The sequence below is a fragment of the Chrysochloris asiatica genome, unplaced genomic scaffold (assembly GCF_000296735.1).
Source record: "Chrysochloris asiatica unplaced genomic scaffold, ChrAsi1.0 scaffold00083, whole genome shotgun sequence".
Classification (NCBI taxonomy): domain Eukaryota; kingdom Metazoa; phylum Chordata; class Mammalia; order Afrosoricida; family Chrysochloridae; genus Chrysochloris; species Chrysochloris asiatica.
Genome location: NW_006408601.1, coordinates 10695171 through 10718876, shown reverse-complemented (window position 1 = coordinate 10718876; position 23706 = coordinate 10695171). Strand labels below are relative to the sequence as shown.

At 44.8% G+C, this 23706-nt stretch overlaps 1 protein-coding gene across 2 annotated transcripts in view; it reads right to left on the bottom strand.

Moving 5' to 3' along the window:
* Positions 1 to 23706, bottom strand: part of NAV2 (neuron navigator 2) — a 499999-nt gene that overhangs the window by 189126 nt on the left and 287167 nt on the right. For both annotated transcript variants that reach the window (XM_006865814.1, XM_006865815.1), the window contains exons 7-10: positions 20527 to 21628; positions 13920 to 14032; positions 7533 to 7641; positions 5096 to 5485 (exon numbers count right to left, since the gene is read on the bottom strand). In XM_006865814.1, the coding sequence (XP_006865876.1) occupies positions 5096 to 5485; positions 7533 to 7641; positions 13920 to 14032; positions 20527 to 21628 (1714 nt within the window). The remainder of the gene's footprint in view (positions 1 to 5095; positions 5486 to 7532; positions 7642 to 13919; positions 14033 to 20526; positions 21629 to 23706) is intronic.

Below are 23706 nucleotides of genomic sequence, written 5' to 3'. Positions count from 1 at the left end.
TAACCACTACGCTATAGCTGTCATTAATTAGACACAAACTCTAAGAAAAACTGCAAAAAAATGTAAAATCATATTAATTGTAAGCTTCAGGGTTTAGAGAAGTTAAAAGACATGTGTGATGCCTCCCTGGTGGTGCAACAGTTAAGCTCGTGGTTACTGGTTCAAACCTAGCCAATAGCTCTGGAAAAGAAAGACCTGGTGACCTGTTCCTATAAAGATCACTGCCTCAGAAGCCGGACAGGCAGTAACTACTATCACATGTCGTCACTGCACATCAAGACTAACTCAGTGGCATCAACAGCGTCACACAGTTAGCAAGTAACCAGCTGGTCAGGATGGAAGGCCTCCCTGGTCTGGTAGGTCCACTTGCCTTTTTTTTTTTTTTTTTTCTTACTATAACAACTGCTGCAACAGTAATTTATTTATTAAATTCCAAAGCATAGAATAATTAGTGCTTAAACATCCACAACACTGTCATTTTATTATCAGGAAAAAGAAATGTACAGAAAGAGTATTAGGTGGCTTGTCCAGAAATCAGTCTGTAGAAAGCAAGTTGACCTCGAAGCAGACTCACGTGCCTGTCTGCAGAGGGGAGTCATGCTTAGCTAGCATTCTGGGAGTATTAAATGCCATCTGGTTACCTCTCTTCATTTTGAAGATAAATTTCTATATGAAGAGGAATCAAGGACAAAAACCCAGACCAGACTTCTCCAATTTCAATAATTGGGTGGTTTGCTTACATTTCTGCACTTTTATCAACACTTGTACCAAGCACTATCTCACATGTTAAAAATGTAAGCTTCCCAAAGCACAAACTGAAATGTAAACACTCATGCTTTTATCAAGGGTAAAGGCTCTGGGTTGGGGAGCTCAAGAAAAGAAGGAAATAGCTCACTTTGACTTCGCTCAGCTTCAGTTTTTGTGTGTATCAATGTCTCCACCTTGTGGAAGATTCCGGTATGACAGCAACATAAACTCACTGGCATGTATGTTTAAAAGACTGATTTAAGAACAAACTGTATTACAGGATACAGAAACCTCAAAAAGTAAGTATGACTTTTTGGTAGTATATTATAATTGCTATTGATAATGCTCAGCTTGAGACATGCTGGATACCATAAGTCTTCTAGATAATAACCTAGTTAAATGATGTTTAATTTAATTTTAGTAATGTTGCTGTTGTTGTTGTTAAGTGCTGAGGAGTTGGTTCTGACTCATAGAAACCAAGGTGCATCTGGTGCGTTTTGACCGCCGACCTTGTGGTTATCAGCCCAGTGCTGACCCTACAGCACCACACCAGGACGTGTTAAGTTATTTTTTTGTGTTTACAGACCACTAGAAACCCAAAATGATGCACTAAATTAACTAGGTCACCTAATGTACCAGTCACTTAATTTTCCAAGCCATTTCAGACAGCACAAATTTGTCATAGTCTAAGGTTTAATGGTTTCTGTCTTCAAAGTAAAATTGACAAGCAGCAATTCAAAACACTGCCATGCCCAAACTTTTACGACAATAAAAGAACATTTCTAGTTAGACAGGTAGAACTTTGCAAAAGGGAGTTAATATTGAAATAAAAATTCTAGCCGTGATAAAACACTGGGCAAGGTGGAACCACACAGTACTATGGAACATGTGCTCTGGAACCATGAATCCTGGAATCTGCCTGTTAATAACTTGGGGCCTTGGGCAAGTTGTTTATCCTTGCTGGGCCTTGGTTTTCTCATCTATAAAATAAAGATTGTGATGTTGCCTATGGTTAGGGACTGCAGTGAGATTAAACAATAGGTGCAAAATGCTTGGCACATAGTAGGAGAGTTAGCTATTATGAAAAATAGGAACTCACCCAGGAATTTTTTTAATCACTTTCCTCATGAACCTGAATGGCATAGTTACTCTACCCTATTTTGATGATCTCTAATTTGATTGCTAGAATGCTAGAAAACCCTGAAGAAGTCTGAGGCAGTTGGTTGAACAGCGAAAGAAGTCTGAGGCCAGGGAAGTCAAAGGACACCTCCCTGAAGGCTCCACAACAATCTTCAAGGAGCTAATAAGAAGCCAGGCCTCATGCTACACAAAATCGTGGCTTGCTCCATCTAGAAGGTCCCTTAGTCATCCGCTCGTCCCTTCCTTGAACTTTACAGATGGGCAAATGGAGAAACAGGGAGGTTCCTTCATTCAATCCTCTAAATATACATGAATTTGGTAATATTTATAAGAATACCAGAACAATGTTTACCTGTGCTTTATTGACTATGTAAAGGCTTTTGCTTGTGTGGATCATGACAAGCTATGGACAACATTGTGAAGTATGACTATTCTGGAACACATAACTGTGCTAATGAGGAATCTGTACATAGACCAAGAGGCGGTTGTTCAAACAGAGAATCAGAACACTGAATGGTTCAAAATTAAGAAAACTGTGAGACAGGGTTGTATTCTTTCACTATGCTTGTTCAACCTGTATGCTGAGCAAATCATTCTAGAAGCTGGGTTCTATGAAGAAAAATGTGGCATCAGGATTGAAGGAAGACTCATAAACAACCTGCGATATGCAGATGATACTACCTTGCTTGCTGAAAGTGAAGAGAACTTAAAATATTTACTGATGAAGATCAAAGAGCACAGCCTTTGGTATGGATTACATCTCAATGTAAAGAAAACAAAAATCCTTACCACTGGACCAATAAACAACATTCTTATCAATGGAGAAAAGATTGAAGTTGTCAAGGACTTCATTCTTCTTGGATCAACTATCAACACTCACAGAAGCAGTAGTCAAGAAATCAAACAACATATTGCATTAAGCACATCTGCTGCACAAGACGTTTTTAAAGTGTTGAAGGGCAAAGATGACAGCTTCAGGACTAAGGTGCGCCTGACCCAAGTCATGGTATTTTCAATAACCTCATATGCATGTGAAAGTTGGACAGTAAATAAGGAAGACCTTAGAAGAACTGATCCATTTGAGTTATGGTGTTGCAGGAGAATACGGAAAGTGCCATGGGCTGCCAAAAGAACCAACAGATCTGTGTTGGAAGAAGTGCAGCCAGAGTGCTCGTTGGAGGCCAATATGGGCAAACTTCATCTCTCATACTTCAGACATGTTATCAGGAGGGACCAGTCACTGGAGAAGGATATCATGTTTGCTAGGGTGGAGGGTCAGAGAAAAAGAGGAAGACCCCCAACGATAAGGACTGGCAAAGTGGCAGCATCAATGGGCTCAAGCGTGGCAACAATTGTGAGGTTGGCCCAGGACTGGGCAGTGTTTTGCTCTACTGTGCATAAAGTTGCTATGAGTAGGTACCACCTGATGGCACCTAACAACAACAATCACAACATTATGTACTGTTGTTGCGAGTCCTAGTGTGGTACTGTAGGATAAGCACTGGAATAGTTGCTAACTGCAAGGTCGGTGGTTCAAACTCATCAGCCACTCCTTGAAAACTCTTTAAGGGTGGGAACTGACTTGATGGCACTTAACAACACCAACATTAAGTGCACTGAACAATCAGCCTCCATTGCTCAGTTTGTGTGACTCAGTGACTTTCATGTTACTATGATGTTACAAGCTATATATACTACTGGTATTTCAAATGTGAGCAGGGTCAGCCATGGCAGAGAGCTCCCCAAACAAAGGCAGACTAGCAAGATAACACAGACTACTTCGTAAAACAAGCCAATGAAAACCCTATGCATCACAGCAGAACACTGGGTAACATACTGCTGGAAGACAAGCCTCTCAGTGGAAAGGCACTCAAATTACACAGCGGTTACAAGAGTGGACTCAAATGTAGCAACGATTATGAAGACGACATAGGACTGGCCACATTCTGTTCAGGGATACATGGAGTTGCCAAGATTTGGAGCCAATACAGCAGCAACCAACATTATGTACAAAGCACTGAGCTGGGCATGGGGGATTCAGTGGTGAATAAGGCAGGCGATGTCCCTGGCCTCATGACACTGTTTATAGAGGTGTGAGGAACAGCAATGAAAACAGATAACCAGGAAAACTGCAAACAGTGATAGAGCTTTCAAAGGAGAATAAGAAAGGGTGATGGGATGGAGATTTCTGGGTAGGGGCAGGACAAACTACTTCAGGTTGAATGGTCAAAGGGGGTGGGGTCTTTGCTGAAGATGTGACAACTGAGTAGCAACAGGGAAGCAGCCAGGCAGAGGTCTGGGGTAAGAGGATTCAGGCTAAGAACCAGAGAGTGCACAAGGTGTGAAACAGAGGGGAATCTGTGGAGACTGAGCAACAGAAATGATGACTGCAAAGGGACCTGGAGAAATAGGCGGTGTGTGGGCACTACTGTTGAATGTGGGGCCTGATCAAAATGTAGAAAAATGATCATCATATTCCAATGGGAACCAGACTTAATGGATTCATTGAGGCTGGTGGAACCCCCAACTTTACTGTCCTGAAAATCCTTTCACTTTGAACTGAAAACTATCCCATGAAGTCATGTCTAAACAAAACAGATTAGCTCAATTAATAAAGAATGTTGGCCTTGAGCATTTTGCTCTTTTAAAGAATTAGCTATGTGATCAAATTGAGGACAGTAACTCTAAAGCAGAGATGAGAACTTTAAAGGGTGCGGGGAGAAGAGTAACAGTTAAAGGTGGTGATACAATGTATAGAATGTAACCAACGACATTCATCTGTACTCTTAGGAATTGCTGAACAGGTGTATGCTTTGCTGCATATAATATTATACACACCAAGTTAAATAAATAGAGGAACCGTCTATGTCAGGGGACATGGGAACAGGGAGGGATGATAAGCTCTAACAGGCAGGCCCAGGGCAGATCACAGAGACCAGCTAGGCCATGCTAATGGAGTCTGTTCCTGGGATGGACACAAGATGGTTTGTTTTCAGGCTTTACTCTAACTCCTAGTGGAGATGTGTTAGTGCTGCCAGCAAGTTACTGGCCTGGACTGTGGTCCAGTCTTCTGACTCACAGCCTCACAGTGCTCCGTCCACAAGGAGAGCAGCACTGAAGGGGGTTAGTTCAATCTTCTCAGGGGGAGCCTTAAATCAAGTCCTGCAAAGAGAAGCCAGGCGGGAAATGCGAAGCCCCAAGTACTCACCCACTGGTAATGTCATCAGTCCGGATGTTCTTGCTCAGAACGTCCCCGTCACTCATGTAACCGGGGGCGTCCATGCTGATACCTTCAAGTTCCATCTCCTCTCCTGCCTTGTCTGAGACGTCCACATGGCAGACGCTGCTGCCCCTGGTGGCCAGCTGTCTTCTCAGAGGGGCAGAGTACACATAACGGCCCGACTCGCTGTTGATGAACCGGCTGGCATTGGCTCGAGGTGGGTACCCATTGCCCATAGAGGGAGCATCCCCCGCTTGGAGCCGGGGGCTGGACTGGCCTAGTCTCCAGGCAAGGGGAGTAGGCCTTCCAGTCAAGCTGAGGATACTGCGTCCACTGATTTCCGTGGTGACATTGGTGTCGAAGGTGGTTTCCAATGTGCTAGAAAGAAAACAACTCTGGGTGAGATCCAGGCAGGCCTGGGAGCCCTCGTAGTCTCTACGGTCTTTGGTTAAATAAATAGAATGAAGCATTACACATTACACGTATCCAAGAGAGGACAAGACAACAGACCCCACCCAGTGCATTTTCTCTATTCAAACAGGGCAAAGGTGGACTCTAACGGGCTGGAGAAGGGACGAAATGAGGACTTGCTATTTACTGGGGACAGAGTTTCTGCTTGGGGTGCTGACAAGTTTTGGAAACTGAGAGCGATGATGGGTAGCTACCAAGGCAGCAAGTGTGACCAGTGACTCAGTGGTACATGTCAACATGGGTAATCTAGTAGATTTCACCTGACTGATATTTACCACAATACAAAAAAAAAAAAAAAAAAGGGAAGCCGAATATCTAGAAAATAGTCTTAAAAGCCCAATGGAAACACGTTTTCCCCCTAAAACATGGTACAAGATGCCCACCATCAATAACCTTACTCAAATTATTTCAGTCCAGGAAGGAATGAGGAAATGCAGAATTGACAAAGATGCGCACTGAGGCTGCCACCTGCCTGCTTGGTGTGGGCTGCACCACACTTCCCTCTTCCTAGTGCAGGACACACTCTCCACCCCAGATGTCCACAAGTCCATAGCTCATGTCCTCAACTCCCTCCCGACTAGACAGGCTGGGGAGTGTCAATGTTCTAACTCTCTAGACAACTAAACTTTGGTGGCAAAAGGTCCAATGGCAGGGGTGAGTGTCTGGGTTGGAGATCCGTAATAAATCAGGTTTGATGGATCAGAAGCTGCCAGGAGAAGGAACACCACCACGGGCTTTTGGAATCCCTTTTGGATTCCACGGTCATCACAGTCAAAACTGGCTCTTGCCACACAGTCTAAATGTCTGCCTCACAGCGGAGCAGCCAGGGAAAGAGACCAGTTCCTACAGGAGAAGTCCTCAGGCTTTCTCTCCTATCACGATGACCATCCTAGGGCACCAAGAGACAGGTCTAAGGCATGAAATCCATCAAACCATCGTACCCAACATGAGTCCATTTGCTTCCATGATTATGGTGTACGGAGGGCGGCTTCACACCTGATCCTGGAGTCACCAGCCCCAGCAGCCATCCATTCAAATATCTCAATGTTTATGAGCAGTCACTTTAAGGGCTCCCCAGCGATTCTTCTTTGGAAGAGCAAGTTTGGTGTGTCAAGCTCTTTTTGTTTCCCTCTCATCCTGGAAGTTGTCTTCCATTCCTCAGTTGAGGACCCGTCTATCCAGAGATAGAACCTACAGTAATGAAACTGGACTCTGCCAAGCCTGCTGATAGAGGAGAGGCCCTGGACTCTCACTGCCAGCCATTTATCACAGAAACGAAAATCTGAGAAGCAAGGAGACTCCCTGGGAACTCAGAACTTTCCTTGGATTATCAAAGCCAAGCACATACTATAAAACTTCATTCTGCCAAAACCATGAAAAGTATCCCAGGGCTGCATCTTCTTCGACCTTCTTGCTCAGCAGTGAAAACCACCTGATAAATGTTTCCAATGTAATCTTAGATCTCATGCAATAAAGTCATACTTCAAACATTATCATACATTTTTATAAATATTTCCTTACGTGTTTTAGACGCGTGCATGACTAACAATATTACTGAGGGTTATGTATCAGAAGGTTGGGTAAGTATTCAAGTTATTCATTTAATCACACAGGTCAAATCGAGTTCACCTGCTTGCTTCAACAGCACACTATATGGGAAACTGCAAGCAGTGAAGTGAAAATTCAAATGGAGCTGGTCTACAGGACCCTAAGTTGAAATGGGTTCCTTCTGCTTTGGGGAGGAATCTGTCGATACTCATTTTTTGCTCCCTCCAGTTCTCTCCTGCATGCTGTGTGATATCCTTTGTGAATGTCGGCGCAGCTGGGGACTATAGTTACTGCTTCCAAGATGAACCAAACCACTTTGCCAGTGACATGAACAAACACAAGAGAAGCAGTGTGCAAGCAAACCAAGTTACCAGCTAGTTCGGGAAGAAATTCATCACATACATACCTGTGTGTAACCTGAGTTCCCCGTAAACTGGACATCGTCTCCTCCAAGTTCTGCCGCAGATCAGCGATGTTCTTCACTGTCCGAAGTCGCCGGGCCTCCGGATCTTCTCCTGGGAAGATGAAGATGCAGTTTTAATTCTAGGCTGGGTTGGGAGCTTCATGACACAAGTAACCATGACCATGATTAGAACCAGGTCATCAGGATGTAAGGATGAATGTCTACTTGAATGGAAGCCCAAAGGGAGGTGCCAAATCCAGGGAGAGAAATCTTTCTCTTCCCGCCATGCCCTCCTGGCAGAGGTGAAGTCTAGCTTGTGTAGGAAGCCAAGTGTCTAGTTGAAGATGAACCACTTTTCACACTGTCTCCAGTAAGGACATGCATAGGTGGGCTCTATCTACTTTATAGACATCACTTTCTGCCCAGGCCTCATACCTGCTGCCACTTCTTGATCTTACTTTTTCAAATGTTGTTGTTGTTATTAAGTGCTACTGAGTTGGTGCCAACTCATAGTGACCCTGTAAAGGGTTTCCCAAGGGTTTAAATCTTCGAGGTAGCAGAAAGCCTCATCTTTCTCCCGAATTGGGATATAGAGTGGTGAAAAAAATCTTACTTGTTACACACACATATTTTTACAGATAGAGGATTACACTCTCTACTGCTAGATTTATTATGTCATTTCAACATCTGCCTCATATGCAGTGCATTGTCAGCAGAACTAATCAGTCTTAGGAGAAATGCAACTTGAATATGCCTTAGGATCAAGGATGACAATACTTTAACTTGCTTACTTTGGACAAGCCATCTGGAAGACCAGTCTCTAGAAAAAGACGTCATGCTTGACACAAGAACAGCGGAAACAAGGGAGACCTTTAATAACATGAATCACATGCTAGCTACATCAGCGAGCTCAAATACATCATTGGTCATGAAGATGGCACAGGAAGGAGCACCATTTTCTTCTGTTGTCATGAGACAAGGCCAACTCCATGGTTACAAACAACACCTGCACCTTCCTTGAAGGACAGATTCAGGAACTAAATGGGATCGGAGGCCTCCAAGCCCTCCGCACATTCTCAGGACATACCACGCATGCTGTAGAGTAGAGTCACTGACAAGTACCAAGGCTTCTCTTTGGGTGAAGAGTGCCTTCCATGGGACGAGATTTCCCTTAAGACACCTGGCTGGGCAGAGTTGAAGCTGATGCTAATGCACTAAGGGAGCTATGCCTTCTGTTGGTTAGAAAACCCTCTCAGTACAGCTGTGCTTCAGGTTCTCTGGGTTATAATTGCACAAGGAGAAGGAGAATAGCTACAAATGTGATTACAGGGATCAAACCATTTCTCTCAGGGTCACTTCAGGAAAAGCTAACAAGACTGAGGAGCCATAAACAAGGCTTTGAGAGAAAACGGTTTGATCCCTTTAATCAAACTGTAGGAATATGTGCAAGTGTTGAGAAACATATTTCAGAAATCTCCATACAGAAGGCAGTCCATGTGAACATACGGTAAATATGAGTCGGCACCGACTCTACGGCACCACATGTAGGCATAGTGGGACTTACATTGGACACCAGGTAGTGAATGGAGGCTGTGGTGGTTCGTGCTAGAATTCCTGCCTTCCATGTGAGAGACTCAGGTTTGATTCCCTCCTGCACAGCCACCCCATTTGTCAGTGGAGGCGTGTGTGTTGCTATGATGCTGAACAGGTTTCATCAAAGTTTCCAGATTAAGATAGACTAAGAAGAAAGGTCTGGAGATCTACTTCTGAAAATTAGTGCATGACAAATCCGATAGATGACAATGGTTCAGTTCTCAACAGATCCTCGAGACTGCATAGGACTGGACAACTGTTTCACTCCATTGTGCAAGCCGTCACTCTAAGTCGGGGGCCCAAGCAGCTAACAAGAAGAAGAAGTGTTTTCAGCAATCGTCACTAACACAGCTGTAGTCGGCTAAGATATGTCATAGAGTGAACGTTCCTTCTGAGACAGACAACACCTTCCCCAGGTGGCACTCAGCATGATTGTGCCTGGAGGCTGGGAGCTGCATTAAATGATAGACATGATTGTGCGATTTTATGGTGGGAATTTGTGATAGGAACGTGACTATCCTTGAAAGTGCAACTGTTTTCAATTTTCTCCCCCTTTTTAACCAAGGGAAATTTGGAAAGCATTTTTCTCTTATCTGAAAACTGGTCAAGCTTACATTTCCCACCCAATCCTTTAAACTACACATGAGCATGTATGTGTTTTTAAGCAAAAGCAGTGAGGGATGTCTGTCTTGCCCTCCTCTAATGGACTTGGAGAAATGTAATTGGATCTATCACCTGGGCCATCAATTAAATATCTTCTACCATTCATTTAGCCACATTTTCATCTATGTGAAGCTGCCAAAAGGTACTGACCCCTTGGAGAATTCTAGGCTCAGTATAGCATTTATTATGAAGTGAGGTTTTCAAACTACCTCCATCAATTAACCACACACAAAAAAGTTTAGTAATTGCATATGTTCATTTAAGTCTCTCCATAATATATTTGCTTAATTCTCCTTTAGAAATTCAAAGATCTTTGAGATAGAAATGAGGTCACAACTTTACTTTTGGAACCTCCACATAAATTAGTGGATGCCTATACTGCAAGGTCGGTGGTTCAAGCTCACCAGCTGCTCCTTGGAAACCCTACACAGGGTCACTATGGGTCAGGATCAACTCAACAGCACTTCACAACAACAACAACAACAACAAGTAATAGTTGGCCAACAGATAAATGATCAGTTGTAGGTAGAAAACCAATATAGACTTTACATTCTGACATTGTCACTTATAAGCCACTTGATGCTGGGTAAGTCACTCAGCCTCTCCAAATCTCATCTGTGTTGTTGTTAGATGCCGTTGAGTCCGTTCCAGCCCGATGTACAACAGAAGGAAACACTGCTTGATCCTGCGCCAACCTCACAATTGTTGCTACGCTTGATCCCACTGCAGATGCCACTGTGTCAATCCATTGCGTTGGGATCTTCCTCTTTTTCACCGACCCATTACTTTACCAAGCGTGATGTCCTTCTCCAGAGACTGGTCCCTCCGGATAATATGTCCAAAGTATGAGAGACAAAATTTGGCTATCTTAAGATCAAGATTAAAAACTCTTTCCTCAGGACTGTAACCATTTCAATGAAACAAAACACGACTGGTTAAGTGCAAAACTGATGCTCTCCCATGTAAATCATCACTCAAGTCACAATAACAGCTTTAAAAACAAACAAAATAAAACCCTTTCCTCAAAGGGTTAGTATGAGACTCATGAAATGCAGAAGGTGCGTGCTATATAATGAAGACTCAGTGAACACAAGCGTCTTATTTTCCTTTTCCTTCCCTCAGAACCTTGTGCTAGAACAGATTCCAAAGGCAATACAGAAACCCAAGCCATGAACCTGCCTGCTTTGCTTAGGGGATCAGGTTCTGAACTGCCAATGCCCTCTCGTGGAAAGACAACCTCAGTGTAAGATTTTAACCACCAACTCATGTCATGAGCATAAGAGATATTCAACAGTGCTCCAGTGGAAATGGCAGGGCCCTTTTAGTTCATACACAAGGATCTTAAAAACCGAGACTCTAGTTCATCTCTGTGTGCAGTGTTTCGGAATTTGCCAAGCCTCCCTCCAGTCATGGTCACTACTGATAAGCCACTGATGAGTTCACTGGGTGGTACAAATGGTTAACATGCTTGGCTGCTACCCAAAAGATTGGAGAGGGACCTAGGAAGAAAGGCCTAGAGATTTACTTTGAAAACATCAGCCATTGAAAACCTGAGGGGCACAGTTCTACTCTGATACACATGGCATTGTCACGAGTTAAAAGTGAATCGACAGCAACTGGCTTAATTTTATTTTTTAGGCAAACAGAAAAGTATTATGAAAGGATTTTTGAAGGAACTTGGGATTTTTATACTTGGAAGTGGAAACATGTGGCTACATGGACAAGAATGGAAATTGTAGGTTTGAGGAGGCAGACTTACAGACAGTGATTAAAAATATAAGAATAAAGAACTCCATTATCAGTTAAAGCCTTAAAAAATAAATTAAAAAACTGGGAGGGTTGTCTTAAGAAGGAATAATCTGTCACAAGAAATACTCAGAGGCTGAAAGATGATCTGTCCACGAGTCTCAGAAGGTATTCAAGGATAGAAGAGATTCATGATAAACCCGTGGCTGCTGTGATTCCTTCTAACTCTATAATCCCAGATGTACTTCTCACCTCTATTGCTATCCAAATGGCAAAGCATCATGGGAAAATCTGCCTACCTGCACAGTCCAGAGGATGAATTACCCAACTGAGCAAATGTTCATTTGTCCATGTCTAAATATATCCATCATTCACTGTTATTTCAAAGAACTGGCTAAATTAAACTCAACCTTCAGTGTCTCCATTAAAAATAAAAAAACAATTCATAGTACAGTCACACATGTGGCTTGAATTAAGGACAAGTCACCCTGCTGAAGAAATTTTCACTAGCCACCACCATCAAGAGTACTTAATCAGACCCTACTTCCCTGAACCACTGATACATCTCAGTGTGTCTGGGTTTTTCCTTGGGTTTGTACTCCTGGTGCAGAGAGACACTGGGGGACACATAGAAAAGCTGGTGGGCGATGAGAGGTAGCAATCTGTCACTCGGAATTCAAAGTGCTATTTGGTATGTTCTCTGGTGGCTGCTTTTGCTTTATAAACATGAATTTTGCTGAGACTCATCATGCTGGACATGTAGCCCCACAAGCCCTCGGGAAGAACACATATCAGACACAAGCCAGACTCTGAAACACCGGCAGGCTCTTGACGTGTGTACCCAAGAACACCGTCTGGAATGTGTGAAGAGACCTGAGAAGTGATTGGAACGCCACACCCTACTCATGCCTGATCTTTTTCCTGTGCTACCCAAGTTCTCATATGCAAAGGAGGTACAAAGCTTGAAGAGAAGAAAATTGAAAATCAATTTCAAATGTGGGACCTGAACCGTTGTAAGATGGATCACTTACAAATAGCTTGGGAGAAAACAAAACAAAACTAAAATCACCATACCACCACTGTGACCAGCCAGCAGAATCAGAAGGAAAAGAGTTAAATCACCCAGATCTTCTGAAACGAATACTCAGAGTTAATGGCTAAATGGGTACGGTTCAATCACCCGGCTATAGACAATTCCACAGCTGTACTATGTCTATTAAAGTGGTGTGGTCACGGATATTTAAACTAATAAGTGGACTTTAAACATGGCTTCAAATTTTAACCCAACTCTGGCAGTGGGAAGGTATGAGAATCGTATACAGCCACTGCTAATTACATGGTTTGTCACTCACTTCTCAAACTAGAAGTTATCAGAGCACAAGGACACAGAAGTTGGGGAATGAAACCGGAAGTAGTAACGTGGAACAAGTGTAGGAGGAGTTCCAATTCTGACGGAAGCTTTTCTTTCTTAAATTCAGAAGGTGACAGTGATGGTGGTGGTTGTGTGGTACCTGACTCATAGTAACCCTGTGTAGGGTTTCCAAGGCTGTAAATCTTTATAGGAGCAGAAAGCCTCATCTTTCTTCCCCAGAGCCGCTGGTAGATTCAGTGGCTGACCCAGCAGTTAGCAGCCCAACAAATAATCCACTATGTTACCAGGGCCCCTTTCAGAAGGCGATAGTATAATATTAATAATTGTGAAATTACATGACAACTGCAAGTCTCACATTTTTATATGGTACACACACACCCAAAGCTGCTGAGTCAATTCTGATTCATAGTTACCCGACAGGATAGTAGAGCTACTGTACAGGGTTTCCAGTGCATTACCATGGATGCAGCCTGCCACGTCTTTCTCCCACAGTCACTGCTGGGTTCAATTGCCACAATATCCCTTTAATCATTACTGTCTAGGTTAGATGTAAATAAGAAGCTGTTTTGCACTTTTTTGGTAAAAGAAGCCTGCTGTAATCTTTCCAATTCATGGAGGAAGATAAGAACATACTTTCAACCAGTGCTCCCATATAAAAAAGAAAACAACACAAAAAATTCCAGTATTTGAGAATTTCCACTTTTATCTAAAGAATAAAGGAGAAAAGTCAAGGTTAAGGACCTGAGCCCCTAAAAAATGAAATGAAATAGACCTTAAAATGCAATTTGCCATGAGGTCAGAGACTTCTTTACAATTCTGGAGAGGAGAGACTAGATTGGGAGAGAGAGAAAAATGGGGAAGAAAGAAAGCATTAAGGCAAGAAAGGGAGTTTGTCTAGCTCACCCATCAGTGCAAGAGTGAAGCAATTTCAAATCAAGCTGGGCTCACGCCCACTGAGCAGGTTGCTGGGTGGCTTCAGCACCAGCAGACCCAGGGTTTCTGCAGTTCGTACTCACCAGTGAGCTCTTCCAAGGCAGGCTGTCCACTCTTGGTGTAGTGGCTGGGCTCCATGCTCATGCTGGCTGAGCTGGATTCGGCAGTGACATTCCCTTCAGTGTCTGTCTGGGACCTTCACACACAAACCAAAGCAGACATGCTTGTCATGAGAAGCATTGAGCACATCTGGGCCACTGTGGTCTGACCACAGGACCCACCGTCACCTCCTGCAGCAAGCTTTAGAATAGAGCAGACCAGCAGACTGATGCTAAATTATTCATCCACCTCTTGTGGAGCAATGTCCTAGAATCAGAGGGAGCCACCCAACTGTAAAGGATGAAATATTCATCGCCCAAACGGAGTGGCTGCCATTCCTCACCCAGGGATGTTTCTCTGCACTGCCATCAGGAAGGATGGTCTAACCAGACAAATGCTGGAGGCATCTGGGTAGTTTGGATCATTCAACCTGTGCCAAAGAGCAACTTCTAAGTAACCAGTGATGCGAGGAAATCAAGCATGAAGATGACTCTCTTGGCAGACCGCATGCCCCCTCAGATCCTCCTGACATGCCTTTCTCTGAAAAGGTGACTGTAAAACCAGTCAGGAGTAGGTTCCAAACAGCTGTGTTTGCCCTCCAGGTCTCTGATTCAGAGCTCAGATCCCTTGACATGAAAAGTCTCATTGATGGCTATTTCAACACTTGACTGAAACCTACACTTCCCCAAGCCTTCTCCAGGCTCTTATTTATCAGGCAAATTGAGACAACTGCATTATGCAATGTTTTCTTGCCATCACTAACTACCTCTGTTCATTTAGGCATGGCATGCAAATGTACAATTATACTCAGATGCAGAACCCAGGGTCTAATATTATTAATTCATTAGCATCCTGAGCAACTTCAACCAGAATGCACTGTCTATGAAGAAAGTGTTTGCTGTGGGGGGTGGAGATGGTGTAGATAAATCTCACCCACCCACCCACTCTCCCTTCCTTTACCCCACTCCTCACTGAGCTCAATTCTTGTGATCTGTATGTTTAAAGGGTTTTCATTATTCCAGCGCTGCGCTGCATCTAGCATTCAAGCTCTCATCTGTCCTACCTAGGCACACAGGCGCACTGCCCACCTCTAGCCTGGATCCAGGTTGTAAATGGCAGTGAGCTACAGAAACCAGCCCACAGAAGTATTCTTATTGGTCAGAATGATATTTAGAAGTTTTCAAATTAGTTGCAATGAAAGCATCTGGATATCTGCCTTCTCCCAGGAAAAACAAGGCAAGTCTGGAAAGCCAGCTACTGGCACCAAGTGGTAATGGATCCCTCTACAGAGGCATGGGAGTTCCCTCAGCCAGTTCAAAATAGCGTGAAGTCACCTTTTTACATAACCCTTTTTGAACCAATCAGGCATCTAAGTCTATGACTGTCGTTCTAGGTTGATCTTAAGTCTGGTTTACTCTCTACTCAAAGCTCCCCTGATCTTTGTAATCCCAATGGTTTAAACTCCCTATTGTGGTAGAAGATGCTCTTCATAATTGGATTATTCCTTCATTTCCAGCCCATATCCTGCCATGCCCACCCTTTCTTTATAAGCAGTTCTATCCTATGCTCCATCCAGGACTTTGAATGGTTTGTCCTGGTTAGAGCCCCAGAGAACCTGCATTTCTGGCCCTGGTATACCAAATCAGCAGAGACACTTTGGACTTCTGGTGTTCTGCCACTTGACCTCAAAGTCAGTTTGAACAGCAAAGTTGGCAGTTCAAACTCACCAGCCACAACTGAGAAACCCTATACGGGGTGGTCTCTATGAGTCCCAACCTACTGCAGACACTTAACAATACATAAGAGTCCCTGAGGATCATGTTAAAAATGTAAATTCTGATTCAGCTTATCTGTGGTAAAAATGTAAATTTTCAGCTGGAGGTCAAACCAGAACAAACCAGATTGAAGGCTGGTTCCCTCTACATGTGTCATTGCTGTTAAGTGCTGTCAAGTTGGTTCTGACTCATAGCGACCCTGTATAGGGTTTCTGAGGAGCTGCTGGTGAGTTTGAACCGCTGACCCTGTGGTTCATGCCGACCTTGAGATCGAGTGCTTCCCCTATGGTACCGCATCAGTATAAGCCTTTTTGCTTATTGAGACCTGCCTATTTGTTGTTAAGTGCCATTGAGTCAGTTCCAACCTATAGCAACCCTATATAGGGTTTCCGAGGAGTGACTGGTGAACCTGAACCACTAACCTTGCAGTTCAAACGGCTTTGCAGTCTGGTGCATTAATCCACAGTGCCACACCGGGAGACCTGCCTATAGGTCCTGCTTTTCTTTCTTCCATGTTAAGCACCCTTGAGTCAGTTTCGACTCACAGTGACCCTGTATAATGTTTCCAAGGAGCGGCAGGTGGGTTTTGAAGTGAGTTAGCTGTCTAGTGCTGATCACAGTGCCACACCACTTCACTCCTATTCTGCCTTCAAGAAGCAATCTCCAAAGATCTTATGAATGGATCCTGATCAAAAGGAGGAAAAGTGTGGAACAGAGCTTCAAACTCATATGGAAATCAGTCTTACTGGTTCCACTGAGATGAATCTATTGCCTGGAAATAATCTTTAAATCTAGAACTATCTCAGGAAGCCCAATTAATACTAAATGCTTACCTCAAGCATGATGGTGTTGCTATGTGAGATTGAGTCAGTTCTGACTCACAGTAATCCTGTATAGAATTTCTGAGGCTGTAAATCTTTATGGAAGCAGGAAGTCTCATCTTTATCTCAAGGAGTGGCTGGAGGGTTTGAACTGCCAACCTTGTGGCTACCAGTCCAGTGCTTATACTACAGCACCACCAGGGCTCCTCAAGCATAGTACTCTTAGAAAGCATGATGTATGTGAGGGTAAACTGACAACAGTTCATCAAAAGCACAGATGAGGAGTTTAGGGGGCAGAAAGCCTAAATGAATGGTAATGAAACACTATGGATAGGGATTCACTGTGACGTATATAAACAATGCTATTGAAATGTTCATATGGAATATGTGAGTGAGTGATTGTCTGATTGGATGTGTATATTGATACACGCACACTCACACACTCACCAAGGTGCGGGTCTCCTGTCATGCTGGCCTGGAAGCCTTCTCTTTCTGCAGCTCTCTTCCTATTCTTCTGGTGCCACATTTACGACAGTGTGATACGTACGTCTTTCCCCAAATAGATTGAGAACCAGTCTTGAAAGTAAAGACCAGTTCAAGTTCAAGCACAGAGAAAGCAGCCAAGAAGGGTGTGCTCAAAGGATAATACATAAATGTGAAATATTTAAGCCTAGAAAGATGCTAGACATGATGTCTGGACATTTAGTTGGGTTCGGGTCTAGGCTCGATAACTTGATAGTCATGTAAATTTGAGTTTCCTGTCTTTGAACCTCAGCATTCTCATCTGTGAAGTGGCCCTAACAACAGCAACATCCTGAAAGTAAACAACTCAAATATGATCTGACACAAACGCACTTGGTAAACTGTACAGTCACAGGGGTGGGGGTAGGGGGTCCTTTTGGCTTCTGAATTGTAAAATTTAACTTATTCTGAATGACTTTTTTTTCCCCTTTAAAACGGACTTGTCTTCCTTTCACCCCTGGGTTACATCATTAACATGGAGAGGTCTGAGGGTGGGAGACCACTGTAAGCTACACATGGAGAAATATCAAGTTCAGACAAGGATTTTGAGAGTAGGAAGAAAACCTAAACCACTTAAAAATGACAACAACAATATCTAATTTGGTCTAGTCTCTACTTCACAGAAGACAACCCTGAGGGTCAGAGAGATGAAGTGATTTCTAGAGTCAAGACTGGCTGGTGGTTAGGAGTATGGCCCCTCGACTTAGACAGACTTAGATTTAAACATCAACTCTTCTAGATACTAGCTTGTGTGACTTGGAACAAGTTAATATCTATGAAGCAAGTGTTTGCCCATAGCCTGAACTGTGTTTTACCTATATAATGGTGATTCAGAGAAAAGTAGCTGGTTGGTGGAACGGGCTCAAGCTAAACAGGGATTGTAAGGATGGGAGAGGGCCATGCTTCGTACCGTTGTACACAAGGTCGCTGTGAGTTGGAACTGACTCGATGGCACAAAACAACAACTAACAAGCTGGCTGGTGGTGCTGTGGTGAAGGAGTAAACGAGTTGAGGCATGGAGGGCCCTTGATGAGCCTCCCTCCACACACCAGGAGCCATGCTCAGTAACTGCTCCTGCAGTCAGTGCCCACGAGCACACAGGGCGTCTTGAGCTGATGCAGGCCAAAGACCATGCTCTTCTCTCCAGCCTGTCTTCCCTGGCTCAAGTTCAGAGGGGCTGCTGGGCCATGACACAGAACAAGCAGCGACATGAAGAGAGGCTTAACAGATGCACATCCGGGTGATTCCCTTCCCCGCTTGTCCAACATTCAGACTTTATCATGAATGGTTCTGCCAGTCATTGGTGTTAAGTGCTGTGGAGACAGCTCTGACCCTGTATAGGGTTTCTGAGGAGTGGCGGTGGACTTGAACTGCCACCTTTATGGTGAGCAGTCCAGTGTTGATCCTACAGCACCATGCCAGGACTCCGTATCAGAGGAAAGTTTGCAGTTTTTTTGTTTGTTTGTTTGTTTTGTTTTTAAGGAGGTTAAATGTCCTGTCTTCTTTCAAGTAATTATAGCAAAAAACAAAACAAATCGAGGAGCTGGGAGAGAACTGATGGCGATCAAAGACTGTCGTGTCTTTTAATTTTAAAAATCCAGATCTAGAGTCTGAAATTTGTAGCTTGCATATGCATTACCTGCTGAATGGTAAAAATTTGCTGGGGAGCAGCCAACCACCTCCTTGCTTCAGGGCACAATTGTATTAACAGTCGTGTATACAGTGCTGAGCCAACCTCTCAGCTTTGACAATCTCCCAAGGACAAATAGCTAGTGACTTCTGTAAGAAAGTTTTGGAGTGACCCTTGCTGAAGGGAAGGGTGAGAGGGAAGGAAGAAGAGGCTGGGTAAAGCATGGTACTCTTTATCTGGCTGGACCTGGCTGGCTCTTTTGGTCACTCAAGTCAGTTTTCCCACGTGCTATAGGGAGCAACTGTCATGGCGTCTACTAGAACCCAACTCCAGCAGAGAATGAGGGAATAGGTCATCCTCTGGGATTCATACAGACATAGGTAGCTAAAAGTGTGGGCATTGAGTCTATGCAAATGAACAGCTATGCAAAACCATGCATGCATACCTGTACATTTGCATATTATATATGAATATATATTTGTGCCTACAGATTATGTATGTGGATAGTATTGTGAATGAGTGTATTCAGGATTGTTGTTGTTAAGCGCTGTCGAATCAGTTCCGACCCATAGCGACTCTGTGAAGGATTTCCAAGGTGCAGCTGGTGAGCCTGAGCTGCCGATCTTGAGGTTCAAACCAACTTTGCAGTCCAATGCATCATCCCACAGAGCCACACCAGTACTCAATGTTGTTGTTAAGTGCCGGCAAGTCGGTTCCAACCAACAGTGACCTTCTAGAGAGTTTCCAAGGAGTGACTGGTGAGCTTGAACCACCAACCTTACAGTTCAAACTGACTTTGCAGTCTAGTGCATTAATCCACAGCGCCACACCAGTACTCACTAAAAGTCACAAAATGAGTGCCTAGAATGTGACAATTTTGTTAGGTAAAGGTGTTCGTTGTCAGAAGCAGTCCTTCTCCAGCACAGGATGAAGTGGAACACATTGAACACCACTCAGGGACTCCCTCAAGAGCAGTGCTGGGATAGCTTCCACCTCCCTGGGGTGACCGAGCACCTGACCAGAGCCAGGGAACGTCACAGAGCAGCACATGACTCTAGGTGGTCCCATGGATATGAGAGATGGCGAGACAGAGGATGAATGAAGGATAGAGGTTGGAGTTAGACATCCAGGCGTGTCCTTATACAATGTGGGTTCTTTTGTTCTAGAACCGGTCCCTCCCCTTACCACTACCCACTTCCACCATTCTTCCTCCCTCCAAAAAAACCTAACATGAACTTTAAAAAATAATCCTTAGTATGGGGAAGATGGCAGGCAAACACTTTGGGAAATTTAAGGTAAACCATGTCTATGAGAAAATGTAGCATTTTCAAAAAAAATTACGTTTAGGATGTATTAGGACAAGGTTGGCAGTTCAAACTCACCAGTTGCTCCTTTGAAACCCTACACAGGGTTGCAATGAGTCAGAAGTGATGACAGCACTTATCAACAACAACAGGACTGACGTTGGAACCTGGTGAGTGATGTCACACACCCCTCCCCACACATCTTAGGCCTCCGTTACTCTACTGGTACTACTGTTTCTTCTTCTGAAATGCCCTTCGGTCCCCAAAGGTCTGGTTAACAACTCATCCTGGGTCTGCTCAAACTTTCCTGCCTCCCTGTAACTTTCTCTAACCTTCTCTCAACCACACTGCATTCACTCTCTCCTCAAGCATACTGTGAACACTCCTCCTAGTTGCTTATCACGTGGTACCTTAGCTACTTGCTGAAATGTTCCTCCCGCTAGTGTCCTGATCTCTGTCCCCTTCAGAGCACCCAGAACCCACCAGAAAGACTCTTTGGCCCAATAACCCAGGAAGAGCAGGGCAGTGGCCATCCCTACCTGTATAGGAAAGGCGCCACTGTGGCAGTGTTGGGATGATTGTATTGCTGCTGGGGCTGAGGTAGCTGGACACTGACAGTATTGCTTCCTGTGGTCTGGGTGGTCCCCACAGATCCACTGACGGTCTGGCTGCTGATGCTGTGGTTCAGTGTGGTCCCTGCTGGGCCTTTTCCTTCTGAGGAAGCCAAGCTGGAGGAGGAACTGGAATGTCTACCATCCAGCTGGGGCTTCTGCTGGGACAGCCCAGAGCTTGGCTTCCCACTCCGACTCCGCTCCCCTTCCTTGGAAGGTGTAGGGGCACTTGGGGATTTCCCGGCCATGCTCTTTATACCTGGTTTTGGTATTCCACTGTGGGAAGGAGCTGGGGTCTCCTTCTTGGCACTGCTGAGCTTCCCCCCTTTAGGGATGAAGCTGGCGATCTTGGAGGACTTTTTTGGCATCTCGGTCCCTGCTGTTCCAATGGGATCTTCCTTCAGTTCCTCTCTGACTTCTGGCCTCTCTGTCACCGAAGCTCTCTTGGTGAAGTCCTTGCTTTTCTCCTTGTCCTTCTCCCGCTGTTGTTTCTCTTTCTCCTTCTCGGTGCCTTTGGGGGAACTTTTCTTGGTGGTCAGCGCCCGGCTGAAAGTCCTCTGGGCAATGCCCTTGAGTGCGATCTTGGGGCTGTTGGACGCGGGACCTGCGTTGGAGAGGGTGCGGCTGGCAGCCTCCATCTCCTCGTTCTCTTCAAAGCTGGGAAGGATCTCCAACCGCTCACAGCTCGTGTCCCGGGACCCTGGGCCCTCGACTGCCTTGGAGCCCCCTTTACTGTTGAAGAGTTTTAACTTTTCCAGCATGGACTTCTGATTGTTAGGGACAGGCTTGATGGTTTCGGGGGTGGGCCTGGTGGTCTCGGGTGTGGGCTGCTTCACTGCGAGCATCGATGACGTGGCACTGTGCTTCACGCTGAGGGACTTGCTGCGCCAGGGCTTGGACGTCGTGCCGGGCTGCGGGATGGCTGAGGAGGTGCTGCAGTTAGCGGGGCTGGCGTTGCTGCTGCTGTCTGAAGCAGCAGGTGCATTCTCACTCATTCCTGAGTGGGAGGAGGCTGGGCTTTCCAATGGCTCTGCAGAGGTGGGGGGAGAGGGGGACACTTGAATTAGATCTGCAGACCCTCACTGATGACACTCCTGTCCACAATTAAACACCCCCCCCCCAACCCAAATGCCATTGGACTATCAAGGGAGAAGAGCAGAGAACGGAACCCTACCCAGAGAAGTAGTGATGCCAGGGATGAAGGCAGAGATGATGATGTGGGGAGATGGAGCGGCTGGGGACTTTGGACCCAGAGAAGAAGAGGGGCTGTATGTGGATGACCAGCAGGCTTGTGGGGTATACCCTTTGGTTGGTGGATGATGCATGGAGGGAATTATAACCATGGCAAGGAAACTATATATGATGGGATCAATGTGAAGCTAATGTCCTCCCATGTAAACTATCACATAATTCACAATAAATTATTTAAAAAAAACACCCCCCCAAAAAACAAAACAAAACAAAACAAAACAAAAAACAACTCTATTACCTGGCTTTGTGACTTACCTGGGCTTTGTGGCTTACCTCTGGTTGCATTTCAAACCCCAGCTCATCATACACCCTTCACATCCCAACCTCCACCCCCATCATATTCTAGTGTTTGTTGTACATGCTGACATTAACATTTACATGCCCAAAGCACAATTAAGAATGTAAATCTGTAGAAATCCAAATAAACAAATGATAAAAACCACCACAGTGGTACTACCACAGTGCAGCTCAAAGCCCAAAATATATAGGAAATATCTACTGTTTTGTATTATTTAATCCACAGCGCCAGCAAAAAACACAGTACAGTTATGCAAGAAAAACCAAGGATTATCTGATGTAAAGACATCATATAGCAGAGACATTAAAACAATCAAACAAAACAGAAAAGAGGAAAGACCAAGTATAATCCTCCAAGGAGAATAATTACTCACGGGAGTTTCTAAGTCCTATCAAAACATCGGTTTATCCTATATTGGCACTCTAAAAGAGTTACAAACTTGATTCAGGCTGGATTTAAAAAAACAAAGACTTTTTCTGCTTCAGAGTAGAAACCTGCACATGGCCTCACTGGAGGCAAGAACCGGTACAGGTTATCTGAAAGTCAAGTCTTCCCTGCTTGGCACTCCGGGAGCGTTTCCCTGGCCTGTTTCTTTTCTCAGAAAAGCCTCAAAAGATTTAGGAGTGAGAGCCAGAATTATTCTGGGAAAGGCGGGTTCCAAACTGGAGCTCTCTGCTCACCACCAAGCCAGACCAGTATCCCAGGAATGAAACAGCAGCCCCTTCTTCGGAAGGGCTCATCACCTCCTAAGTAGGGGCAGCTGTGAAACTGGCAGGGGAAACACTTCACAGCTGAAGTGTGTCTGCGCCCACCCAAGACCCCGAGCCCCCGATCCCCCAACAGATTAGCAATAGAGCGCTCAAAGAGTGCGCCCCACGTCTGCTGAGACACAGTGATATTCCTTACCTAGCAGCAGCCAGTTTCTCCGGCAGTGATTCCCCAGGAAAAACTCTCGGACCCGAGAGGCGGCCCTTCCAATTGTCACAAGTGTTTTTGGTTAAGCTGCTCATGTTTCTAATTAACTTTTGTCATCCACAAATGCTCCAGTGCCGGGATGAGCGGATGCGTCTTCTGTTCTCTCTTTTTAATACCTAGGTTCCGCCGCCTTCTAGCAACAGAAAAAACTGTATACAGAGCGGCTTTTTATGATTTAAAAGTCAACGGCCGCTAAAGCCAAAAGAAGGCAGCCCCTGTGTGGGGCACCGAGCCGATGCCGGGAGCGCCTCACCGCAGAACTGCTCGCCTTCTCTTCCCTAGGCTGCTCAGCAAGCCACAACGCCGGGTGATCCAAAGCAGACCTCCCAATGTTGTAAAACCCATACATCTTCCTGATTTACTGAGGATTTGGGTTTGGAGGGGAGGGTGCTCGACAATCCTCCCTAACAGAACGCACGGGGCACTGCTGGATCTTTTCCTGGAGAGACTCAGAGACTGGCGTGGAAACAGAATCTGGCTTTTGAAACCCACCCACACAACCCCTCTTGCACAAGGGATCCCAGGCTTGACCGTGTCTATTGAGGGTCCTCTGGGCATCAGGAGGCACAGTGCTGGGCACACTG